General features: G+C 47.9%; 1 protein-coding gene across 2 annotated transcripts in view; it reads right to left on the bottom strand.

The window, feature by feature from the left end:
• Positions 1-24,135, bottom strand: part of tnika (TRAF2 and NCK interacting kinase a) — a 109,885-nt gene extending 85,750 nt beyond the window's left edge. For both annotated transcript variants that reach the window (XR_008811727.1, XM_056295965.1), the window contains exons 1-2: positions 23,658-24,135; positions 2,783-2,848 (exon numbers count right to left, since the gene is read on the bottom strand). Coding sequence is in view for 1 of the 2 variants with exons in the window: in XM_056295965.1 (XP_056151940.1) it covers positions 2,783-2,848; positions 23,658-23,714 (123 nt within the window). In the remaining variant the exon portion in view is untranslated. The remainder of the gene's footprint in view (positions 1-2,782; positions 2,849-23,657) is intronic.
• Positions 24,136-25,922: the final 1,787 nt, after the last annotated feature.

Here is a 25,922-nt window from a genome sequence, read left to right as displayed (position 1 = left end):
TACTCCGTCCAAGCTGGTTCAACAGTCATGACCAGTCATTTTTAATTCTTCTCCCTTGTATCACATGTCATATTTTAGTGGAAGGAAATCCCGAGGCTCACTTGTTAACCAGTTGTCTCTAAAATGTTTGGTGAACCACATCTAAACATTTACTTTGTGTTCCTCTGCCAATCACCATGCCTGCCATGTTGTTATTACTTGTGTCTTTCCTCCCTATCACCACACATTGAATTTAAACAGACAGGCAGACAGACAGACAAACAGGCAGCCAGACAGACAGGCCAGCAGGCAGGCAGGCAGGCAGGCAGGCAGGCAGACAGACAGATGAATAGAAATAGCCTCTTGCCACTGAGAAAACTGCATTTACTTTAACATTGTAAAAGTTCAATCAGACGCCGACTCTGATCTACCTCCGTGAAGGAGAAATAAAACCTTCAGGTCCACCTCCGCTCTCTTTATGGCACACTGACATGGTTTAATTGCTGCCGACTGGACACTGCATGGTCCTTTACTGGATATGGATAGGTACTGATATTAACAAAGATGGCAGTGTATTACTGTTGTAATGATGTATTACTATTGCTTAGGACCAGACTGAGGAGGGGCCGAGACCAGAGCCTTATACAGCCACGACAAGGGCCCGTTCATCATGTCAGTGACTCACCGATACAACAGCTAGCGGTGTTGTAGACATCACCGTTTTCCAGGCTGGTTCCTCAAATGGGGCAACAACAATCACCGGTGCAACTTAAATCTTAAACTCCCTGTCTTAATTACCACTGTTCATTATCTTAAGTCTACAAACATAGGAGTCTTCACTTATAATTAGATCCATCCCTATACTACGGGAAGGGCCAAACAGTTAAGAGAAAACCCTTTTCAAGCACTTTTTCGACATCACTACTGTCTTGAGAACATTGTCCGCATCTCTACTGGATTTAAAGTTTAAGGGGTAAGCAAACACGACAAGGTTGGGTTTTTTTTGTACCTCAGTCTCAGATGGGATGGCCATATAATTTTATCTATGTGACTGATGAGCTGCGTTATTACGATCATCCTATAAACCTATTTACACTTGTTGCCATAAAGTTTTAATTGAATCTAGGAGCTGAAGGCTGCTTTACATGTTAAGTTTTAGGACCTTGACAGATGTAATTAAACCCAGGTAAAGAAAACTAAAAGAAAAATATCGTCATTTCTAAAGTTATTAAATGTTGATTTTTTTTTTTTGCATATGCAAAAATCAACAGCAATCATGAACCTAAACAAAGCATATCTCAGTGCTCTTCAGCCAAATTGGTTCTCACCGTGACACCCCGACAGTGTGTACTGGCTGTACGGGCGACAGACCCAACAAGCCAGTGGCGATGTTGCCACAGCCTGTTGCCACGGCTTAGTAATGTATAGGAGCAGACCGGCTGAATGTCAGCCAGCAAATGAGCCGTGACTTTCACAAAGACAGCAGAGTCAGCAATAACACACAACTCTCCTATTCTCCAACACTTTTTTGTGCCCCCCCATCCCCATCCCACACACACAAACACACAAAATACATGTATACCTACACACACACACACACACACATGTGCACAACACTGTCAGAGATTGCTTCTAGGGGCGGGGAGAGGCATGTTTGACCTCAGCCTGACCTTTCATCTGGTCCAATCGGTGGCGATAACGGCTCCTCTCCATCACTACCTGACCTTCACTCACCGCTCCATTACACACAAACATGCAGGCGAGCTCTAAAACATTTGCACTCATATGGACACTGGCCTCCACACATAGGTATAACATAGCCATGTGTGAGCGCGCACACACACACACACACACACACACACACACACACACACACACACACACACACACACACACACACACACACACACACACACACACACACACACACATGGATGCACACACACATGCTCATAAGCAAGCAAACGCCTGCACACACAGATGTTTATTCCAGCTGGAGCTGACTTGAGAAACCGCCATGGGCTGATGTAACTCGGTGTCCTTCAGAGGGACATGGAAGGGTGGCAGGATATGGAAAGGGAAGAGGGGAGCAGGAGGAGGAGCGGGAGAGGAACAAGAGATGGAAGGCGGTAAAAGAAGGAAGTCGAGGGTAAGGATGACAACTTGGACAGAGAGATAGAGCGGTTTGAGCGACAGCGGGAAACATCTGAGCGCCGCCGACAGCATGAAACCTGAAACCGCCGTGTGTCACAGCGTCGGACCCTGTGATGTCAGAGCCAGGGACAGGAAACAGCTCGGCACAAGCACTTCCTGTGCCCCCCCCCCCATGAACACTTCCCCCTGAACGACCTCAGATAGAGGCAACAAGTACTTGCCTCTCACAGAGATAGCAGGGAAGAGCGAGAGAAGGAAGGTGAACGAGAGCAAGAGAGAGAGAAAGATGGCGGAGGAGACGAAGACTAATTCTCTTAAAAGCACTTTAATGTGCCCCAGTTCCTCCTTCCCCCCTCTCTACATTTAAAGACTCTTTCAACAGTCGCTCCACTTCTCTCGGGCTGGAGCACTGCTGTTGTGGTGTTTTTTTTCCTGTTTGCCTCACAATGATGTGCATCTGTACGCTCTTTACATTCCATTCACTTGGAAAGACGGAATTGGCGTTGACGGGAGAAGGGAGAGGAATGTTATCAAAAGAGGCAGACGATAACGGCATCAAAGGGTCTGTCCATTTAAGTCTGTGTGTGTGTGTGTGTGTGTGTGTGTGTGTGTGTGTGTGTGTGTGTGTGTGTGTGTGCACAGCTCTTACCTTGTAAACTTGTCCATAGGTACCATTTCCCACAAGCTCCACCAACTCAAAGATACCAGCCGGGTCCTAGAGGGAGACGGATGGACGGTTAATACATTCAAGTGACTATAATGTAAAACGATGCAGCATTTTCGTTTTCACTAATCAAAGCCCCGTTTTGCGAATGTTGACTGAATCCCGCTACGCTGCTGCGTTTCCTAACGACGTCTCACCAAACACACCATATCTACTAGCGCTCGCTGATATGGAAAATATTTTCATGGTAATCCGCCCCCCCTTTTTCTCCCCAATTACCAATTACCCCACTCTTCCGAGCCGTCCCGGTCGCTGCTCCACCCCCTCTGCCGATCCGGGGAGGGCTGCAGACTACCACATGCCTCCTCTGAGACATGTGGAGTCGCCAGCCGCTTCTTTTCACCTGACAGTGAGGAGTTTCACCAGGGGGACGTAGCACGTGGGAGGATCACGCTATCCCCCCCACCTCCCCAAACAGGCTCCCGAGCAACCAGATGAGGCGCTAGTGCAGCGACCAGGACACATACCCACATCCGGCTTCCCACCAGCAGACACGGCCAATTGTATCTGTAGGGACGCCCGACCAAGCCAGAGGCAACACAGGGATTCGAACCACTGATCCCAGTGTTGGTAAGCAACGGAATAGAATGCTACGTTACCCAGACGCCCCTTATCATGATAATTTTAGGGAATTCGACATGATATTAATATATATGATTGATATATATGTCATGACATCTGTTTACATATGCATAATGTATAATGTCACAGCAAAACTAGCTTTCAAATAATAATTGAGATCTTTCAGATCACATTTTGTGAGCAATGTTGGGTAATAGATTTTCGTTATTATTGATTTAGGCAACAAAATTGTGTATCGTGCTATGGCAACATCCAAAATTCACAGTACCACTGAAAGATTCATTCATTCATTCATTATCCAAACTGCTTATCCTTAACTCAGGGTCGCGGGGATGCTGGAGCCTATCCCAGCAGTCATTGGGTGGCAGGCGGGGAGACACCTTCGACAGGCCGCCAGTCCATCACAGGGCCGATACACACACACACATTCACACCTAGGGACAATTTAGTATGGCCGGTTCACCTGACCTGCATGTCTTTGGGCTGTGGGAGGAAACCGGAGGACACCCACGCAGACACAGGGAGAACATACAAACTCCACACAGAGGATGACTTGGCATGACCCTGAAGGTTGAACTACCCCGGGGCTCGAACCCAGAACCACCTTCTTACTGTGAGGCAATCACGCTAACCACTGCATCACCATACCACCGAAAGATGATAAATGATAATATTGAATTAATGCCCAGCACTAATATCTACATTTTTATCCTTCACACATGTTATTTGGTGTCGCCGGCACTACAGGTGGATAGGTTTATAAGATGGATGGCATGAGTGGACTAAGGATCTCCTACTGGCATGTTTTACCACCTGAGCTCCACAGGTGGTTTCATGGTTGTCTGGAAAGCAGGAGGCTCATAGCCAGACTAGCTAATCATTTAGGCTCACAATCAATAGGATGCCAACACAGAAACTCTCTGCACATCACTGGCTAGAGGGAACAGCCCGAACAGAGAAAAAACCCATTGACCCCCACAGGCACGCACACGCACACACGCACACACACACACGCACGCACACACGCACACCCACACACACACACACACACACACACACACACACACACACACAGAAGCAAACACCTCCCCCTTTGTTTCTGCGGCGTTGCTACGGCTTTCCAACAAAAGCTGGTATTCACTCTCTCTCTTCTTTCACTTTTTCACACCCTCTCTTTTCTGCGAGCCTCTGTACTTCTCAAACTAACCATAGTCTCTCTCTCTCTCTGTCTCTCTCCTGAAGGTGACCAAGACTGTCTGGATAGTTTATCTTTCATTCTTTCCGATGTGATCCTCTCATTCCAGCTGTGTCCCAGCACTGCTTACTTTCTATTATGTCTCTCACCTCTCCGCCACTGTCCTTGCCTTTCAAACATTTTCTAAACATAGCCTGACAGCAATCTTTCATTCTCATCCGTCCGTTCTCAGTCTCTCTCCCTTCTTCACCTTTATATCTTGTCTTTTCTGCCAGTATATCTGCACAGGTTTTAGAGCTAGCACACCTCTGGGCCTCATTTACACACACACACCCCCACACACACACACACAAAGAGTTGGCACTTGAAACCAAATCGAAGCCAAATTTATTATTTACAAAGTGTGAAATTACTCTCGCTCTGCCCTCAGCTTTTGGTTATTATCATTTTTTTGTTATAAGGCTTTCTGCTATTTCTGTTGTTGTGCTCACATTGACTCACATTGGATACGACTGTTGGCTCAATATGTCAACCTGTTCATTCATCCATTTTATCCAATTCACTTGTTGGGTCGGTGTGGCTGAAGTCCGTCATTGCTAGCATGGGGGAAAGGTGGGGGAGCCCTGGACAGATCATCCAGTCTATCACAGGGCCTAGACAAACAGTAAGTCACACACCGCTCATACCTCAAACACACTTTCATCAGCTTCACTTCACCAAATACACACACACACACACACACACACACACATGTCTTTAGACTGTGGGAGGAAACCAGAGTACCCAGAAGAAACCCACACAAACACATGGAGAACATGCAAACTCCACACAGAAAGGCTGGAATCGAACCCTGGACCCTCTTGCTGTTAACACCGCCTACCAAGAAGTTACCATGCCACTCATTGTCAATATACATCAATAGCTAGTACGAGTTATTTTCATTTCATAGGGTATGATAACTTTTTGTTGTATATATTCTAAACGAAAGTTATGAAATAGATCCTGAGAAAAGAAATGAGAATGAGTTCCCAAGCTAGCAGCTTGCTGAGTTGGTGATTCGCTGAAATAAACCAGGCCTCTGTAGCTGTACAATGGGAGTAGAGGATGGGACAATATAGGATTTTACCACGTATCGCAATTAAAATCACTCATGAAAAGTTGATCGTGGTGAATTTCCATCACTGGGATAATCATAAATGGGGATAATTGTGAATATCCTCACATTCCTCACATGAGTGACTTGAACAATCTCTCTCTCTCTCTCTGCATTGCATGCTGGGAGTTCTGGGTGAGTGTGAGTGGAGTTGAGTGAGTGTTTGGCGTGGAATTACTTTCTAACTTCAGAGATTTTTTCCTTCTTTTTTCCATGTCTTTTCTGCATGATCAGGTAAGTGTTTCTTCTGTTTGTTGGCTGACTGGTGACTGTCCGGCCATTTTTTGCTGGATGTTTTGTGGAGGAATGGGTCTTCTGATAAGCCACCTCCATCCATCCGTCATGGCATCCAGATAGTCCCACTAGAGCCCAGTGCGATGAGTGTGACGGTGGAGGGGGTTTTGTTGACCGTAGGAGAGCAAGTTGTCATCATGATTACCTGCTGGGTATTGGCAACAGTCTGATGCCTTGTCCACACTAATACGGATATTTTGCAAAACGAATTTCTTCTACGTTTTGGCATCTCATCCACACGCAAATGGCGTTTTAGGTCACTAAAATGGAGATCACAGAAAGTTGAATCAGTTAATCTGGACACAATGTTTATTGAGAGAAACGTTTCATCACTCATCTAAGTGACCTCTTCAGTCTCAACTGACTGCAGGTATCCCCACCCTTATAAACTATACAGTTGCATAACGACCGAAACCAACAATTGGTTTCATATGCAAATCGCTGTGACCATTAATTAGAGTTTCAATGGCCACCTGTACTAGTCACAGAGGATTGGGGAATGTTTGCAATGACAGCATTGTAAAATGGCGACAGATGTACTTAGCATCTCCCCCCCCCCCCCCCGCGCCTTTAGTTCAGGGATGGTTGTTCCCTGTTCACATAGATGGCCTCTTTGCCTCCCCGTTCAAACCAGTGTTCCTCCCTATCAAGCAGAGTTGTAAAAACCAGGTCCAGAAAGTAAAAGTCCAAACCATGTATTTGCTCCACTCATGAACTACACCAGCAGATTCTAGTCAACACCACTCCTCAACTAGGTAGGGAAAACTAGCTAATGAAATCAGCTGGTTTAGTAACACGGTTGGAGTACATACACAGTTTGGACATTTACTTTCTGGACCTGGTTTTTACAATTCTGCTATCAAGGCATGTGCACATCCTCATCCTTGAAAGAGTGTAGATGGGTGTAGACTGTGGAGTCCTGGCCTGATGTGTTAGCTCTCCTGTGTTGTGCCATCCTCTTGGCCAGCGTCTGTGTAGTTTCCCCAATGTACAAGTCACAGCAATCCTCCTGGCATTTAACCGAGTACACAATATTGCTCTGTTTGTGCTGGGGGACACTGATCCTTGGGGTGGAGCAATTTCTGGTGCGCCGTGTTTTGGGGTTTGAAAGCAACTGAGACGTGGTGTTTGGAAAACACATATCTCAGTGTTTCTGACGATCCTGTCACATACGGAAACACCACTGGTTTAAGCTTAGGCAGCTGTTGTTCTTCTCCTTTCTTCAATCGGCTGGGGCACTGTTAGGGCTTCTTCCTGGCTTTGACAAACGCCCAGTTTGTCAGGGCCAATTTAACGGTAACTTGCTGTTTGCAGGTTTAATTGTATTGTGTGAGGTTTGATAAGAGTTTTACATAAGTGACCAGTTTCTGGGATATAGGCCTATTTTCAGTGTACCTCGTAGGCCAATTGGGTGTTAAGCAGCCAAGGTTTGGCCTGCACTCCTGGCAGACAATTAGCAATCAGTGTTCTTTAAATCACTGCTGCTACTTAAAAGCCGAGGGCAAACAGATCTATGATGAACGAAGGCACGTGTGACTTTTTCAAGCCAAGATTTCGTCAAGCAAGGACTGCTCTTTTTAGATCCAGTCAGTCATCTCTATCTTCCGTACCTAGTATAGACTATGTGTTTCCTTCGCATTCCTGTCCTTTCCTCTTCCCGGGGCTGGCATAGACGTTGGGTCACTCCTAGTCGCTGTGACCCTACCAATCTCATCTATCTCACTCTCTCCACTCACATTGAGCAGGTGGTGACGGGAGGGCTCTGGAATTGCCAGTCTACAGTGCCAAAAGCTGAGTTTATCTCAGGCTACGCATTCTTGCTCTCCCTCAACTTTCTTTTTCTAACTGAGACCTGAATCATGCCAGAAAACACCACCACACCTGCAGCTCTGTCTGATGTGTACTCTTTTTCTCACACTCCCAGAGCTGGGAGGCAGGGTGGTGGTACTGGCCTGCTAGTCTCCCTGAAATGGAAATACTCTCTTGTTTCCATTCCACAATTTTCTCCGCCCTCTTTTGAATATCATGCTGTTACTCTCTCTTATCCAGTCAAACTCACCATTGTGGTTGTGTACCACCCACCAGGCCCCCTTGGTGAGTTTCTGGAGGAGCTTGACACACTTGTCTTGCACTTCCCTGTTGATGACTCTGCACATATCCTTCTCGGTGACTTCAACAGCCGCACTGACAACCTAGATCCTCTTCTCTCTTTCCTCTCCTCCTTTGACCTTCACCTCTCACCCTCTCCTCCTACCCACAAGGCCGGCAACCAGCTGGACCTTATCTTTACTAGACACTGTCTCTCCTCTTCTCTGGACAATCTCTGTCCCCTCACCTCCAGGCCTGCACGCCCAACTCCACCTGCCCCTTGGCTGTCTGACTCAGTATGTACTGACAGAAGGAGCCCAAGAGTGGCAGAGCGCAAATGGAGAAAAGGCAAACTCCCAGAGGACCTTCTCAACTTCAAATCTCTTCTTTCCACTTTCTCCTCCTCCCTTTCTGCTGCTAAGGCTGCCTTATATCGCTCCAAAATCCTATCCTCTGCCTCTAATCCTAAGAAACTCTTTGAAACCTTCTCTACACTTCTTCAAACCCTGATAACTTTGCTAACTTCTTTGACAAGAAGGTAAACGACATCAGATCCTCATTTTCTCACCACCAGGTTAGTGCTGCTTGCACTATTGCACCCTCCCTCACCTCTCCACATCCCACCCTATCCCACCTTGCTCCCCTATCCCCCGACGAGGTCCTCAACCTCATCACATCCAGTCACCTCACCACATGCTCCCTTGACCCGGTCCCCTCTCCTCTTCTTCAATCTATAGCACCTGAACTCCTTCCCTTTCTAACCCACCTCATCAACATCTCCCTCCAGGCAGGATGCGTTCCATCTGCCTTCAAGACTGCTAGAGTCACCCCCCTTCTCAAGAAATCATCACTTAACCTCTCTGACATCAAAAACTACAGACCGGTTTCCCTTCTACCCTTTCTATCCTAAAGTTTTGAACGTGCTGTCTTTAACCAACTTTCTTTGAACTTCCACCAGAACGACCTCCTGGACCCCAACCAGTCTGGGTTCAAGGTGGGTCACTCGACAGGGATGGCCCTCCTTGCAGTGACAGAATCGCTGCACTCTGTGAGAGCAAACTCTCTCTCCTCTGTCCTGATACTCCTGGACCTGTCAGCTGCATTCGACACAGTGAACCACCAGATCCTCCTCTCTACCCTCGAGGGGCTGGGTGTCACAGACTCTGCACTCTCAATGTTTGCATTCTACCTGACGGATCGCTCCTACCAGCTGATCTGTGTCGGAGCCTCACAGACTGACTACAGGCATTCCACAGGGTTCGGTTCTGGGTCCTCTCCTTTTCTCCCTGTACACGACATCCCTGGGTTCTGTTATTCGCTCTCATGACTTCTCTTACCATTGTTATGCTGATGACACCCAGCTGATCTTGTCCTTTCCTCCCTCTGACACACAAGCAGAGACATGCATTGCTGCGTGCTTGACAGACATCTCGAAGTGGATGGTGACACACCATGAAGCTCAATATGGACAAGACAGAGCTGATGTTCCTCCTGGGGAAAGGTTGCCCACAGCGAGATCTGGCTAACCCCATTGACAACACCGTGGTGACGCCAACTCGGACTGCGAGGAATCTGGGTGTGATCCTGGACGACCAACTATCGTTTGCTGCAAACGTTGTATCAGTTGCTCCCTCCTGCGGATTTCTCCTCTATAACATTAGGAGGACTTGGCCATTCCTCACCGACGAGATGGCACAGGTGCTCATTCAGGCACTGGTCATCTCCCAGCTGGACTACGGCAACTCCCTCCTTGCTGGCGCCCCGGCGTTGGCCATCAGATCTCTGGAGCTTGTTCAGAAAGCTGCAGCTCGTCTGGTGTTCAACCGCGCTAAGTTCTCCCACACAACTCCCCTTTTGTCCCTACACTGGCTCCCAGTAGCTGCTCGCATCCAGTTTAAGACTCTGGTGCTAGCCTACAGGGCAGTGAACGGAACAGCTCCTTCCTATCTCCAGGCCATGGTTAAGCCCTACACCCCTGCCAAACCACTTCGCTCTGCCGCCTCGGGACGCCTGGTTGCCCTGTTGCTCAGAGGCCCCTGCTGCCGATCGATCTGGTCACGGCTCTTTTCTGTCCTGGCCCCACAGTGGTGGAATGAACTCCCCACTGATGTCAGGACAGTGGCGTCACTGCCCATCTTTCGGCACAGGTTGAAAACTCACCTCTTCAAGAACTACTACCCTGTTACTTGTTCTTAGCACTTATTGTATTCACTCATTTAAAAAAAAAAGCTCTTTCTTGTGCTTTTACTTTAGCACTGGTTTTGATCTTAAATGCTTGTTTAGAGAGAAGATGCACTTATGACCTCTGACTAGTAGTTCTCCTGATTTCCTACATTAAATGCACTTATTGTAAGTCGCTTTGGAAAAAGCATCGGCTAAATGACTGTAATGTAATGTGGGATTTCTCCCCTTCCCCAGCCACTGTGTTGGTGGGGACGTTGTCAGCTCGGTGGTACAGCATCCCGAGTACTCCTAGTTTGTGCTCCAGTGGATGACGAGAGTCAAACCGGTAAACATCAACAACCAAATGTCCCTCTTTGCCAATTGCAAAAAAAAAATTTTTTTGTGGCTTTTCTCCCCAATTGTACTTGGCAAATTACCCTATTTTCCGAGTTGTCCTAGTCTCTGCTTCAGCCCCTCTGCTGATCTGGGGAGGGCTGCAGACTGCCACATGCTTCCTCCGATACATGTGGAGACACCAACCACTTCTTTTCACCTGACAGTGAGGAGTTTCACCAGGGGGATATAGCGCGTGGAAGAATCACGCTATTCCCCCCACTTCCTCCTCTACCCCGAACAGGCACCCCGAATGACCAGAGGAGGTGCTAGCGCAGCAACCAGAACATATACCCACATCCGGCTTCCCACCCGCAGACATGGCCAATTGTGTCTGTAGGGACGCCCCACCAAACCGGAGGTAACACAGGGATTTGAACCAGCAAGCCCCGTGTTGGTAGACAACAGAATAGACCGTTATACCACCCAGACACCCCACCGATTGCAATTTCAGAGTCTAAGAAGGCTGATCTGCCATTTTTCACATCCTTCCTGGTGAACTTGATGTGGTTGTCCACAGAGGTAATGTGGTCGGTGAAATGTGGATAGGACATCAGAACCCTCTTTTCCACTTCTTCCATATACATATATATATATACACACACACACAAGTTGGCCACTACAGGTCAGACTGGGGAAGCCATAGCCCACCCATGCCTCTGCTATAGTACTGCCCTCTTTATGCATGTTTGCAACTATTCCCAAATCCTCTGTGGATAGTACACATGGCCATTTTAACTCTACTTAATGGTCACGACAATTTGCATATGAAAATGATCATTGGTTTCGGCCGTTATGCCGCTGTGTTGTTTATAAGAGTGGGGATACCTGCAGTCAGTGGAGACTGAAGAGGTCACTTAGATGAGCGATGAAACGTTTCTCTCAATAAATGTGTCCAGATGAACTGATTCACCTTTCTGTGATTTCTTTACCTGGATTACTGAACATGCATAAAGACACTAACACAGAGTTTTTTAATACGTGGGGGGTAAAATATCAAGGCCTGAATCTCTACTTCTTTGTTTTTCACTGAAAAGGATGTTCACTAAAAAATGTGTCCTATCTGTGTTGCAATAAAAATATTTGTTTCGTAACAAGATCTAAGGTAAAGAGTTTCCAGTATGTTTTAGTGCCATTTTAAGAGTTTTAAGCAAAAATAATAAAATAAAGCAAAAATAACCTGAAATAAACTGTCAGGGAACAGATAATATTACACAACCTGCCGTTTAACAGGAAAGTTCCTTCTCCATAAAACCACTTATTTTCGTTCAGAAAAACATTACACTCACATCATTTTTCACCCTTCTCCCTCCTCGTCTCCCAAATCTCCATCTTCCTCTCGTCCTCTACACCTTTCAAGCTCCCTCACTCACTTTCCATACCTTTACCTCACCCTCCTGTTTCCTGTATTTATCTCAGTCCTTCTCTATTTCAGACTCTCTCTATCCTCTCCCTTTTTCATCTCTGTATCCGCTTGATGTCTCACCAGCCCCCCCCCACCCCCGCTCATCTCAGTATCTCTCTCTCTTTTTCTGTCTTTCTCTTCTTGCCATGTTTGTTTTTTTGACAGTCTCAGCAGACCTGTCAACCTGTCAGCTGATTTTGAGAGGAGGCCTCGTGCATCACTTTCACACGCCTTCCTTTTCCTGTTGCGTTTCGCTTTTGCCCTTCTTTCTCCATCGTATGCAGGAGACAAACACACACATTGCCTCAGATGCACCCTCACACCACCACCACCCGACACACACTCATCCACACACTAACGCAAGCAAACACATTCTCTCACAGTCTTCTGTCTCAAGTACATTTTCCTGCTGTCGCACACTCACCAAACCACACATGCACACTCGCACACATGCTCGCACACACACTGCCAAAGCTACACTCCCACACAAAGGCTACTTACTGTTCAAGTGTTCTGACAAGTATGTGTGGGCACATGTATGAATGTGACTGTGTTGCTGTACGTTGGTGTGTGTGTGTGTGTGTGTGTGTGTGTGTGTGTGTGTGTGTGTGTGTGTGCACGTGCACGTGTATGAACATGCACATATGAATGAGAGAGTTTGTGCAAATTTATGTAGCTTGTGCAAGTGTATGTGTGAGAAATAGGGATGCCAGAGAGAGAAAAGAAAAAAGAAAGAAAAGAAAAAAGGAAAAAAGAAAGCCAGCTAGCAGGAGGCATCTCTGACTGTGCACAGTAGAGCATTCTGTGAGAAGAGCGACAGTCTGCCTGCCACCCATCAAGCCTTCAGCTTATGCAGGTACATTCAGTTTAGCTCTCTCCACTTATTCTGCCTTTTCTCTGTCTCACGATGCGCATGTGCACGTACGTGTGTGCGTGTGAGTGCATGTGAGTGTGTGCATGTGTGTGTGTGTGTGGTTTATAACTCTGTGAATAAACTCTCAGAGCTGCAGATAGAGCTCTGACAGCAATTCCCAAGACATGTCTGAGGCTCTGTACACACACACACACACACACACACACACACACACACACACACACGTGCGTGCACACAAACTGTCAAATAAAAATACATGTCCATGCATGACTCGCCACACACATAAATACACCGATCTCTCCAAGCACACAGGGATGTATTGCACGCACGCACACACACACACACACACACACACACACACACACACACACACACACACACACACACAATCACATAAGAATGCTCACATATCTAAACACACCACACACACATACACACATCAGCACATAAAACAATACACTCTAATAAGCACACAAGCACATAAATCTCTACACGTGCATTTAGATACCACAAGCAAGCAGTGCAACAGAAGCGGTGCGGACATGCAGTGACTTCCTCTGCTCCACAGAGGCCCGGCATACAGGAAGAGCACCACAGCAAGCGAAAACAGAGCGTTTTTGCTGCTCCAGTTCATGCATGTCCTTAGGCTGGCTGATAAAAATATACCGCGTTATCATTCATATTTTATAGGCCACTCAAAGAATGGGCTCTCAGCCTGCACCGGGTGTGTGAGAGAGACAGAGAGAGAGAGAGAGAGAGAGAGAGAGAGAGAGAGAGAGAGAGAGAGAGAGAGAGAGAGCAAGAGAGAGAGTGTGTCAGAGGTAGAGTTCCCCACAACCGGGATAATCAGTCCCCTTCATCCCCCCTCTTTTTTTGTGGTCCTGCTGAGCGTTTCACAATGTCACATGATGACCACATGACCCTGCTGGTGGCCAGTGAATCACAGTGTGTGTCTGCATTTGTGGTTGTCTATGTCTGCTAGTGTGTGTGTGTGTGTGTGTGTGTGTGTGTGCGTGCGTGCGTGCGTGCGTGCGTGCGTGTGTGTGTGTGTGTGTGCAGCTGATGAATAACAATAACACACTAAATTTAGCGCCATAAAACAGCACAAAAGGCTTGAAAGCAGGAAGCATGACCATTGTCCATTTGAGATGTACTATGGACAGACATGGACAGACACATGAGCACAAACAACGCTACACAATGACACACATGCACACTCTTCTCCTTTTTTGGGGGGATTTTTTCTCCCTTTTTCTCCCCAGTTGTATCCAGCCAATTACCCCCCACTCTTCCGAGCCGTCCCGGTCGCTGCTCCACCCCCTCTGCCGATCCGGGGAGGGCTGCAGACTACCACATGTCTCCTCCGATACATGTGGAGTCACCAGCCGCTTCTTTTCACCTGACAGTGAGGAGTTTCACCAGGGGGACATAGTGCATGGGAGGATCACGCTATTCCCCCCAGTCCCCCCCCCCCCGAACAGGTGCCCCGACCGACCAGAGGAGACGCTAGTGCAGCAACCAGGACACATACCCACATCCGGCTTCGCACCCGCAGACACGGCCAATTGTGTCTGGAGAGATGCCCGACCAAGCTGGAGGTAACATGGGGATTCGAACCGGCGATCCCCGTGTTGGCAGGCAATGGAATAGACCGCCACGCTACCCAGACGCCCTCGCATGCACACTCTTTTGTCTCTTTCTGTTGCTCTGTACAGCTTTCATTGGGTGTCTTGATGTACACGTTTATACCCTGTGTGTGTGTGTGTGTGTGTGTGTGTGTGAGTGTGTGTGTGCACGTGCGCGCTTGTGTATGCTGATCTAGCCTTTCAGCAGAACTCAAAAGCAGTCATCAGGTGTGCCAAAAATGTATCAATTCCAAGGAAGTCTTACAAAAAAGAAAAAGAACAAACCCAAAGAGAACAAGCTTCTACAGAGACCTGGATTAGACCATCAGCCAAAACACTAAGATCCCACAGAAGAGCTACTGTAGCTCAAACTGCTGAAAAAGTTCATGCTGGCTATGATAGACAGGTGTGAGAACACACAGCTTGCTGCGTATGAGGCTGCATAGCTGCAGACCGGTCAGAGTGTCCACGATGACCCCCGTCCGCCACCGAAACACCTACAATGGGAACGTGAGCGTCAGAACTGGACCATGGAGCAATGCAAGAAGGTGGCCTGATGAATCACATTTCTTTTGCATCAAGTGGGCGGCCAGGTGTGTGTGTTGTTTTACTGGGGAAGCGATACCACCAGGATGCACTATGACTGTAAAGCCCCTTGAGGCACATTTTTAATTTATGATATTGGGCTACACAAATAAAATTGACTTGACTGTGGGAAGAAGGCAAACCGGTGGAGGCAGTGTGATGTTCTGGCCAGTATTCTGCTGGGAAACCCTGGGTCCTGGATGTTACTTTGACACATACCACCTACCTAAACATCGTTGCAGACCAGGACTACCCCTTCGTGGCAACGGTATTCCCTGATGGCCGTGGCCTCTTTCAGCAGGACAATGCCCCCTGCCACACTGCACACATGGTTCAGGAATGGTTTGAGGACCATGACAAAGAGTTCAAGGTGTTGCCTTGGCCTCCAAATCCCCCAGATCTCAATCCGATCAAGCATCTGCGGGATGTGCTGGAAAAACAAGTCTGGTCCATGTAGGCCCCACCTTGCAACTCACAGGAGTTAAAGGATCTGCTGCTAACGTCTTGGTGCAAAATGCCAGAGGAAAATTTCAGAGGTCTTGTGAAGGCCATGCCTCGGCAGGTCAGACCTGTTTTGGTGGCACAAGGGGGACTTGCACAATATTTGGTGGGTGGTTTCAATGTTTTGGCTGATCGGTGTATATGTAAAATGAACCCCCCCCCCAAAAAAAACAAACAAAAAAAAAACATACAAACATCTCCCACATATAAATTCTCATCAGAGCCATCAATTCTTCATAACATGCATTTAACCTGAAATGAAAATGTCCTGCATGTGTGTGTGTTTTTTTCTTTATTTAAACATGGCGTCTGCTTTGTGAAATGTTATCTAAATTCTCTGCTATGATAATGCGGGATTCACGTCATCATGCAGGTGGGAGATAACAGTAGCAAAACGGCTGCACCTTAAAACCACCAAAGATGTTAGCATTTTAAAGGAGTAGTTCAGATCCATTATCCAAAATTTAAAAAAAAACAAAACCTGTCTACTCCCGTCTGCTGCACAAACACATACGTACATGTGAGCCCACCAGTTCAAAAAGCTGTATGCCGTGTCAGAAATGTGGACTAGCATGAAAAGGGAGGAAAGGGATGACAAAGAGTGCATGTGTGTGCACGCGTGTGCACGTGTGTGCACGTGTGTGCGTGTGAGTTGCATGGATCAAAACAGGAAGGCGTAATAATTCTGGAACCAAAAAGCACAGTCTGTTATTGTTGGACTCCACTGGTGGAATCACAGCAAACACAAACAGGCCACTTCTCCAAACTCTGAAGGGTGGAGTTTACCCAACACATCTCACCACATCAGAGCAATAACAGAATATTGGATTCCTACAACAACAACAAAAAACCCCAAAAAATGGACGAACCACATATATTTCACAGCAGCTCCTGAATTCTACTATGTTCTCGCCATTTACCGGAGAGCTGCTCCTCCACTAGGTTGTATTTGAGGCAGCGGCGGAAATTTCCAATAAACACCTAGTATTACTGTGCTGCACTTGCACTATCAAGCCATAGCGTCACCCTAAATCACGTCTATCGTTCTATCTGATCGTTCATCGTCTTATCTATGAGCTTGCACCAAGTCAGATTTTCCAACTAATTCCTCTCAGGAAGGCACCATTTTACCCTCGCAACTCTATTGCAGGCACTGCATTGCAGCAAAGACGGAAGCATCTAGTATAGCTTTGTGGCATCTCTGCCAGAGGTGGATCAAAGGGCGTTTGCAAATAATTTGAAGGATTTTCCGAAGATGAGCTGCAACAGTGGGCAGGATATGGTGACAGGACAGGATTGCCTGATGGTTCATGAGGTTGTCTGGGTTTACACACCCATGAGGCGAAAAAGACTATGAGCGCAGAGGTATACGGGAAGAAGGTACTTAACTCCTTCACCTATTCCAAGGGCTTCACCAAAAACTGGTTGACGCTATGCCCCAACCAAAGGGAACAAAGTGTGTCACCCCAGGGATAAAAAAAACAGTATCATAATAAGAAAAAGGAAAAGGCCGGTTGCACAACTGTATTCGTCAGTTGATTCAGTACTATTTTTTTTCCATCCATTCAGCCATTATCCAAGCCACTTATCCTGCTCTCAGGGTCGCGGGGATGCTGGAGCCTATCCCAGCAGTCATTGGGCAGCAGGCGGGAAAACACCTTGGGACAGGCCACCAGGCCATCACAGGGCCCCCCCCCCACACACACACACACACACAAACACACACACACACATTCACACCTAGGGGCAATTTAGTATGGCCGATTCACCTGACCTACATGTCTTTGGACTGTGGGAGAAAACCGGAGCAGACACGGGGAGAACATGCAAACTTCACACAGAGGACGACTTGGGATGACCCCCAAAGTTTGACCACCCTGGGGCTCGAACCCAGGACCTTCTTGCTGTGAGGCGACCACGATAACCACTGCGCCGCCATGCCACTACTATTTTCTTTTTTCTGGATCCCCACCCCCCTTTTTTCTCCCCAGTTGTACTTGGCCAATTACCCCACTCTTCCGAGCCATCCGCGATCACTGCTCCACCCCCTCTGTCGATCCGGGGAGGGCTGCAGACTACCACGTCTCCTCCGATACATGTGGAGTCGCCATCCGCTTCTTTTCAGCTGACAGTGAGGAGTTTCGCCAGGGGGATGTAGCGCGTGGGAGGATCACGCTATTCCCCCCAGTTCCCCCCAGTTCCCCCTGCCCCCCGAACAAGCCCCCCGACCGACCAGAGGAGGCACTAGTGCAGCGACCAGGACACATACCCACATCCGGCTTCCCACCCACAGACACGGCCAATTGTGTCTGTAGGGATGCCTGACAAAGCCAGAGGTAACACAGGGATTCGAACCGGCGATCCCCGTGTTGGTAGGCAACGGAATAGACTGCCACGCCACCCAGACGCCCTCGGCACTACTTTCTGTTAGAGACATCTACTTCCTGAATTGTCTTGATGCAACACACACACAAGACATCTGGTACCCACAACAGATTGAAACAAATACAAATCATAATTTGCAAAGCCTTGTCAACCACCACGATGTTTCACAACGTCATCAGCATCAGCCTCATCTGAAAACACATATTTCTGCCCATCCTTCACATAAATCTGCAGATTTCTACACGCCGGACTCACGGCCAGGTAAGCACCGTTAGCATCAAAAGAAAGTGAATTAAGGAGAAGTGTGGTGGATTGAATTAGAAAACCTAAGAGGATGATGGGAGTCATGCTGGGGCTGGGCCTGCATCTTATAAAACCACTTACACTTAACAACTCTGCTGGCTTTTTACAAGGAGACGCCACGGTCGCCTAATTCCCAGTACGCCTCCCACGGACACGTACGGTACATCGACGGGAGTCGAGTCTTAATCACAGATTTGAAGTGTCCCATATACAACGTGCGCCCCGGGTTCACCGTGCCATGCTAATGAACCCATCCCCTCCCTGCCTCCTTCCTCTCTTATGCCCCCGTCTCTACCGCTTTTTTTCAGCCATCTCTTAACATCCATCCGTCAAACCCTCCCTCCATTCATCCCTCCCCCTCCATATCTCATTCTCAATCACCCCCCCCCACACACACACACACACACCATCCCATCTCGGTATCTCGCATCACCATCAATTTTTTTCTGCTCCATCTGCCTGTTCCTTGAGCCCTCCGCCATGTGAGTCAGACACAACAGTAGGATTTCACTTCGACTGTGGCCTTGTTTAGCACATAGGATGCAGCACATAGGATCAACTGTGTGTGTTGGCGTGTGTGTCATAACTCAATATCACAAATTATGTCTCAAAGGGCTGTACATACAATAAAACAATAAGGTGTGTGTGTGTGTGTGTGTGTGTGTGTGTGTGTGTCTGCACGTTAAAGAGAAAGCGAGAGAGAGACAGAGGGACAGAGAGTGGAGAGAAAACGAGTATGCGGTCCTATGTATTTGCATCCTTGAACGTCCTTAAACCACACTTAAACCTCTTGCTGCACACAAATCCTCTTCATTAGCATCTAATATGCGGGAATCAAACAGATTATTCCAAATCTAAGCCCATAATGTGCACATACGTCTCACCGCTCGCGCGAGCACGGCATAATAAGGGGAGTCTCTCAGTTTCGGGGCTCCATCAGTGACTTCAGATTGAGGGGGGGGGAAATAGGTCAACGACAAGCATGCAGGCAGAAAGGGAGGAGGGGGTGGTGGGGTAGGGGCATTTCTCAGAGACAGCAAGCCATACAGTATATGGACCATTCATGAATAAGCCCTGTGTAAGCCCTGGGCACTGCTGTGGCCCCGTTGCTATGGCGTCCGCGGCAAGGGGCTGAGGAATGCGGCCTTAGCGGGTGAAGGGATGACAAGGGAGCGGACAGGGGGCAGGGGGTGGAGAAGGACTTTGCCTTGGACTACTTTAGTCACTGGTCACATCACCGCCTTTAATCCAGCCACAGTCTCTTGTCCTGTTCCCTCTCTTTCCGTCTATGGCCCTCCGTGTCCCTCTTGCCAATACAAGTTGCCTCTTATTTTCACCTTCTCTCCCCCCCCCCTCCCTCTCTTCCCCCCTCTCTCACTCTCTTTCAGCCTATGGCTCTGCGTGTCCCTCTTGCCAATACAAGTTGCCTCTTATTTTCACCTTCTCCCTCCCCCCCTCTCTCACTCTCTCCCCCCTCTCTCACTCTCTCCCCCCTCCCTCTCCCCTGCTCTCTCTCCTTCTCCCCTCTCTCTCCCTCTCTTCACCTGCTCTCCCTTTCATCTCAGATTCCACACCTGAGTCCCTACACAAAACATTTGTCTACTGTGTGTGTGTGTGTGTGGGGGGGGGGCCAACCTCCCTGCTGTTTTACCATCTGTTGCTCTCATCAGCTGACTTGATGAACCCATGCTGCTGGTATCTCTGACCTGTGTGTGTGTGTGTGTGTGTGTGTGTGTGTGTGTGCACGTCTGTGTGTATCAGTAGGAGTTTTTTTTTCTTTCTTCTAACCACAGTGTTTCGACCTCAACGTTCAGTTGTCTCGTCATTCTGAGGTTATGAATGGTGTCGGCATCTCTCTCTGTCTGGCTCTGGCCCTCTCCGCTCAAGTGAAACAGACAGCATGTACAGGTTGATGTCTGACACAGGCAAATGTCGCAGAGAATGTGGAGGTGTGAGAGAGAGCGAGAGAGAGAGCGAGAGAGAGAGCGAGAGAGAGCGAGAGAGAGAGAGGTTGTTCCATCGAGATATTTTTATGCTTTGTGAAAAGGAAAGGCTGACTAGAAATGATGGAGATTTCTTGAGAAAAGCAAAGTTTGCTTGAGTTTGATGAGAACACACACAGCCGGCTGAGTAGGAGACGAAACGGTGAGGGAAATTGAATTTCTGAATTACTGAAGTGACAAGTAGTTGCTATAGACACCTCAGTGTTACGGATGACACAATCTCATGCAACGGGGATTTGTTTAAAAACAGCTTAAAGACGGCTAAAGGGCCTCCTTTTACATTCCAGAAGTTGGCTTTAAGTTCATGTGACATGTGAGTGGAAACAGAGCGGTGACGGAGAGAAAAAAAAACGTAGACAGCAAACATCAAAAGCCACTTCTTCTCTCTTCAATCTACTTCCCACTCGTCTGCATCTGCATCCATTTCTTTGTGCGTCTGTTTCTCTGCACTGTTTGTGTGTGTATGTTTGTACTTGTATAAGTCTATACACGTGTGCACATACACACATGTAGGTAGCCAGTAGTGTATTTAGAGCAGCCGATAGCAAGCCCTGCCCTTCCGACAACAACATAGGCCACACACACACACACACACACACACACACACACACACACACACACACACACACACACACACACACACACACACACACACACAACACTTGGTCAGAGCCAGCTGACCTACTTCCTGTCTAGTCGGTTGACTGTATATCCATCTGTGCATGTGTGTGTGTGTGTTTGTGGGTGGGGGGGGGGTGCATATGTGTGTGTGGGGGGGTGCATGTGTTCCAAGTGTAAATAAATACATAAACTTTCTGACCACTAGTCCGCCAGCCTGTCATGTCTCCACAATAAAACCCCACACCAAACATGTTGTTATCTTGAGCACAGAGACAAACTGATGAGGTATTTCACACACACAAACATACACACACACACACACACACACACACACACACACACACACACACACACACACACACACACACACACACACACACACACACAGCAAGGCACAAAGACACAAAGAAAGTAAGGATCTTTTTTTGCTGAACCTCAAAAAATACTATTTACCAAAATATAGCTCTGCTCATCACATAATGATACAGTTTTATGTCACGTGTGTGTGTGTGTGTGTGTGTGTGTGTGTGTGTGTGTGTGTGTGTGTGTGTGTCCTTGTGGCTAGTGTGAGTCAGAGTAAGGGACATGCAGTTGACATCATGCCTCTGAAAGGACAGGACATTCATGGGCTGAATTCCAATTTGTTAACACTTCGTCCCTCTTCCCCTATTCTTCCTCACTTGCCCTCTCATTTCCCTTCACCCTCGCTACTCCTCTTTCATTCATTGTGTCCTCTGCACTCTGCCGTTTTCTCCTTCCGACCCTTCCCTCTGACAACATGGCTACACCTGATAGTTATAAAACCTGTTTTATTTGATATCGACATTTGGCGTATCCCCCTATGAACATGCACTTTCATTCAGGCAGGGAGACGGATGGGCACAGAGAGAAAGAGAGAGAGAGAGAGAGAGAGAGAGAGAGAGAGAGAGAGAGAGAGAGAGAGAGAGAGAGAGAGAGAGAGAGAGAGAGAGAGAGAGAGACAGAGACAGAGACAGAGACAGAGAGACAGAGAGACAGAGAGAGAGAGAGAGAGAGAGAGAGAGAGACAGAGAGACAGAGAGAGAGAGACAGAGAGACAGAGAGACGGGTTGGCACACAGACTGACTGGGAGGTTGTAGCCAGAGAGACAGACACACAGAAGGACAGAGAGAAGGACAGACAGACACAACGCGAGCAAAACGGCAACGAAATTGACAGAAGAGACGAGCAGCCGACAGACAAAACAGTAAACACAGTCGGACAAAGAGACGGGCAGGTTGGACTGAAGAAGACCCAGAGGACAGTGACAGACAGGTGACCAGAGACAGGAAGAGGCTTGCATCGAGACAGACAGGTATGCACAGACAAGCGGACAGGCGAGCAAGCAGACAGCCAAACAATCGACCACTGCATTGGGTCCCCCGTCTGTACCGTCTGTGCACGTGTGATTGTGGTTATAATGCGTTTCCCTGAGCTTAACGCACAGCACACAGGTCTTTCATTGAAGCTGTTCTCCCGTGTACACCTTCCTTTTACAAGCCCACAGCTGACGGACGGCCAGCCTGACGGACTACCCACACACCAGCAACACACACATGGACACACACGTTAACGCACACTGTGCCCAGTGAAGCGGGAAGATGTGTGTCCGCACATAATCACAGGGGTGGGTAGGCTGTTCCGTGTGTATATCTGCATGGATGTGTTACCTACATGTGTGTGTGTGTGTGTGTGTGTGTGTGTGTGTGTGTGTGTGTGTGTGTGTGTGTGTGTGTGTGTGTGTTGAGAGGGGGGCGGGGGGGGGTCTCAGTATGTGAGCGTGTGTGCTGTGGTGTTTTGTGGTTTGCATTGCGCACAGAGTGAACAAAAGAACTGGCTAGTGCAGCACATAAGGCAACAGTCTTGAAGGAAGTGTGGGCCACTCAGACTACAGGTAGGGTGACACATGCACATGCACACACACACACACACACACACACACACACACACACACACACACACACACACACACACACACACACACACACACACAATGGTTTCCAGCATGGAAAAAGGGAAGGGGAAGGGAGCGATTTCACTGCTATGGCAGGGAACATCAGATAACCATTTGGAGCCCGGCATAAAGACACATAGGCACGTATAGTCGCACACACACTTTCCCAGCAGAGGGAGAAATAGGTTGCATTCCGCCGCTGTTTGATAGGCCTGTAATAGGCTGGTCCAGTGAAAAACAAGCCCCTCTATCGAGGTCAGCAGAATCCCCGCTACAACCTCATTCCAGCGTCACACCACTCAACATTGCAACAACTGTCTTGAATGAAGACGAGAGATTTGCCAGCCAGTTGTCACGCCGGTTAGCGCACAGACCCGAGATGTCTATTTATATATAATTTGATCTATAATTTGACACATTATATAGCGGCTTGGCTGCCCGTCTCCCACACATCCGCCTCTTGTAATCCTTCCCCTCTCTCTCTCTCTCTCGTGCTGGCTATAGATACACGGAGCGCCGTCAGGTGCAAAGGGAGAGGAGACACGCGTGCCCGTTTCTTTCCGATTAGATGGAGAGAAGAAAAACGTACCGTTATGTATAAATATATATGTGTATATATATATATATATGTGTGTGTGTGAATAAAACAGGTTCTCACCCTCAGAGCGGACAGGTCTATCTCGTCCAGACTCCGTGCCGGAGACTCGCTCGCCATGTTGGAGGCAACAAAAAAAACTCCAAAAAAAACAAACAAAAAAAAACGCCAAACTCAGCTCTTGTAAATCCCGGCGGCAAGCCGAGCCAAAGGTAGACGGCCTTTGCTGTCACGGTTTTGTGGTCTTCCCTCCACGGTCACTGCTGCTGCTGCTGCTGCCCCCCCTCTCTCTCTCTCTCCCCCTCTCTCTCTCTCTCTCTCTCTCTCCTGTATGTACAGTGATGACAAATACAAATAACAAATATAACGGCACCCCCCGTCGTCGGCGACGTGCCTCGGACCGGAGCGCGCGTACAAACTAGTGCCCAGAAACGCGGCACATCACGAGCTCCAGGTGCATGTGTGCGGAGGACGCAAACGGGCGAGGAACGCTCCGGTCGGTGGGGATGGTCCGCCGCCGCTTCACTGCCAGTCTCGGAGCCGCTGCTGTGACAGCCAGCGCGGATATAGAGTCACAGGGGAAGGGAAGGCGGTGTGGTGGTGGTGGTGGGGGGGGGGGGCGTTTGACCAAACCCCGCCTATTTCGAGGACGATCCGGAGGAGCGGGGCCGAGGCACCGTTGGAGAGATTTCTAAAGAAGTGGCTGAAGTGAAGACAGGTAAAACTACCTTGGCATGTATGGAGCAGCCGGCGTGGCCGCGACAATGCCTCCTGCCTTGAAATAACGTCCTACCGTGGCCAACATTCAATACAGCAGTTCAGCGTAACCGTAACCTTCGCCCGCGCATGCGCGATGGTACTTAGTAGGACCACACGATAGGTGGGATGAAATGTCAGACTGTCACAATGACCGCTGTGCGTCTCATTATAATCCGCGAATAAATGATTTCCCCCCCCAAAGTACATAGAGGGGTCCGAAAGTTTTTGCATGTGTTTGGTATCATATCAGCTGAGCTAATTGATGTAATTAGTGTTTAATTTGTTTTCCTGAGTAATGAGGAACGTCCCAGTTCCCAGGAAGGATTAATGAATTCCCTAACCGCCATGATGTTATATAAATACAGAAGGGGGAGAAAAAAAACCCAAAAAACACAGGAACTTCCTGGTATGGCCCAACCTGTTAAATGTGTAAAAGAATGTGCCATCCTTAGCTCGGCACAATTTAAACACTACCTCATTGAGTATAAGTATGAATTCAGGCATTGCCTTATGAAGGCAGTGTATATCCACTGGCTAAACACTGCCACATGGAGTATCAGTAAGTTAACTATCAGTAACTTATCTGGGGTTATGCATTTCTTTCACTTCGCAGACCCAACAAAGTAACTTCCACTGAGTCTGGTCTTCAGGGAAACTAACCACCATGGACAACTATCCATCCATTATCTGAACCGCTTATCATGTTGTCAGGGTCATGGGGATGCTGGAACCTATTCCAGCAGTCATTGGGTGGCAGGCAGGGAGACACCCTGGACAGGCCATCACACACGCACACGCACATTTATACCTTGGGATAATTTAGTACAGCCAATTCACCTGACTTACATGTCTTTGGACTGTGGGAGGAAACCCACACAGACACTGGGAGAACATGCAAACTCCATACAGAGGACGACCCAGGACAACCCACCAAGGTTGGACTACCCTGGGGCTCGAACCCGGGACCTTCTTGCTGTGAGGCAACCACACTAACCACTGCGCCACCATGCGGCTCTATAAGCAACTATTCAAAGAAAAATCTTTACAAATTTTTCCTGACAATGTCATCTGAAAGCATTACCTTGAAAGTTGTGACTGTTTATAGTCAGCTTCATCTATTTATCTACATATTTTTATGTAGGGCTGGTGGATATTATTATAATAATTATTAACTTCCTCAAACTTAATAGTGATAAAATTGAGGTCCTCCTAGTGGGTACTAAATCTACTTTGGGTAAACCTGATAGTTTTTCTCTGACTATCGGCAATTGTATAGTTCCTCCTTTGCCTCAGGTTAAGAGTCTGGGTGTCCTCTTGGATAGCATATTATCTTTTGAAGTTCACATCAACAATGTTACTCGGTCTGCATACTTCCACCTCGCAATATTAATCATCTTCGCCCATCACTTACACCGAACAGCACCGCCATACTCATTCACACCCTGGTTATATCCCGTATTAACTACTGCAATTCTATCCTCTTTGGTCTTCCCCACAAGTGTCCTCATAAACTTCAATTGGTCCAGAATTCAGCTGTCCGTATCATTACCGGAACTCCTTCCATAGATC

Source organism: Lampris incognitus, chromosome 16, assembly GCF_029633865.1.
Source record: "Lampris incognitus isolate fLamInc1 chromosome 16, fLamInc1.hap2, whole genome shotgun sequence".
Lineage (NCBI taxonomy): Eukaryota > Metazoa > Chordata > Actinopteri > Lampriformes > Lampridae > Lampris > Lampris incognitus.
This window is presented reverse-complemented; position numbering and strand designations above follow the sequence as displayed.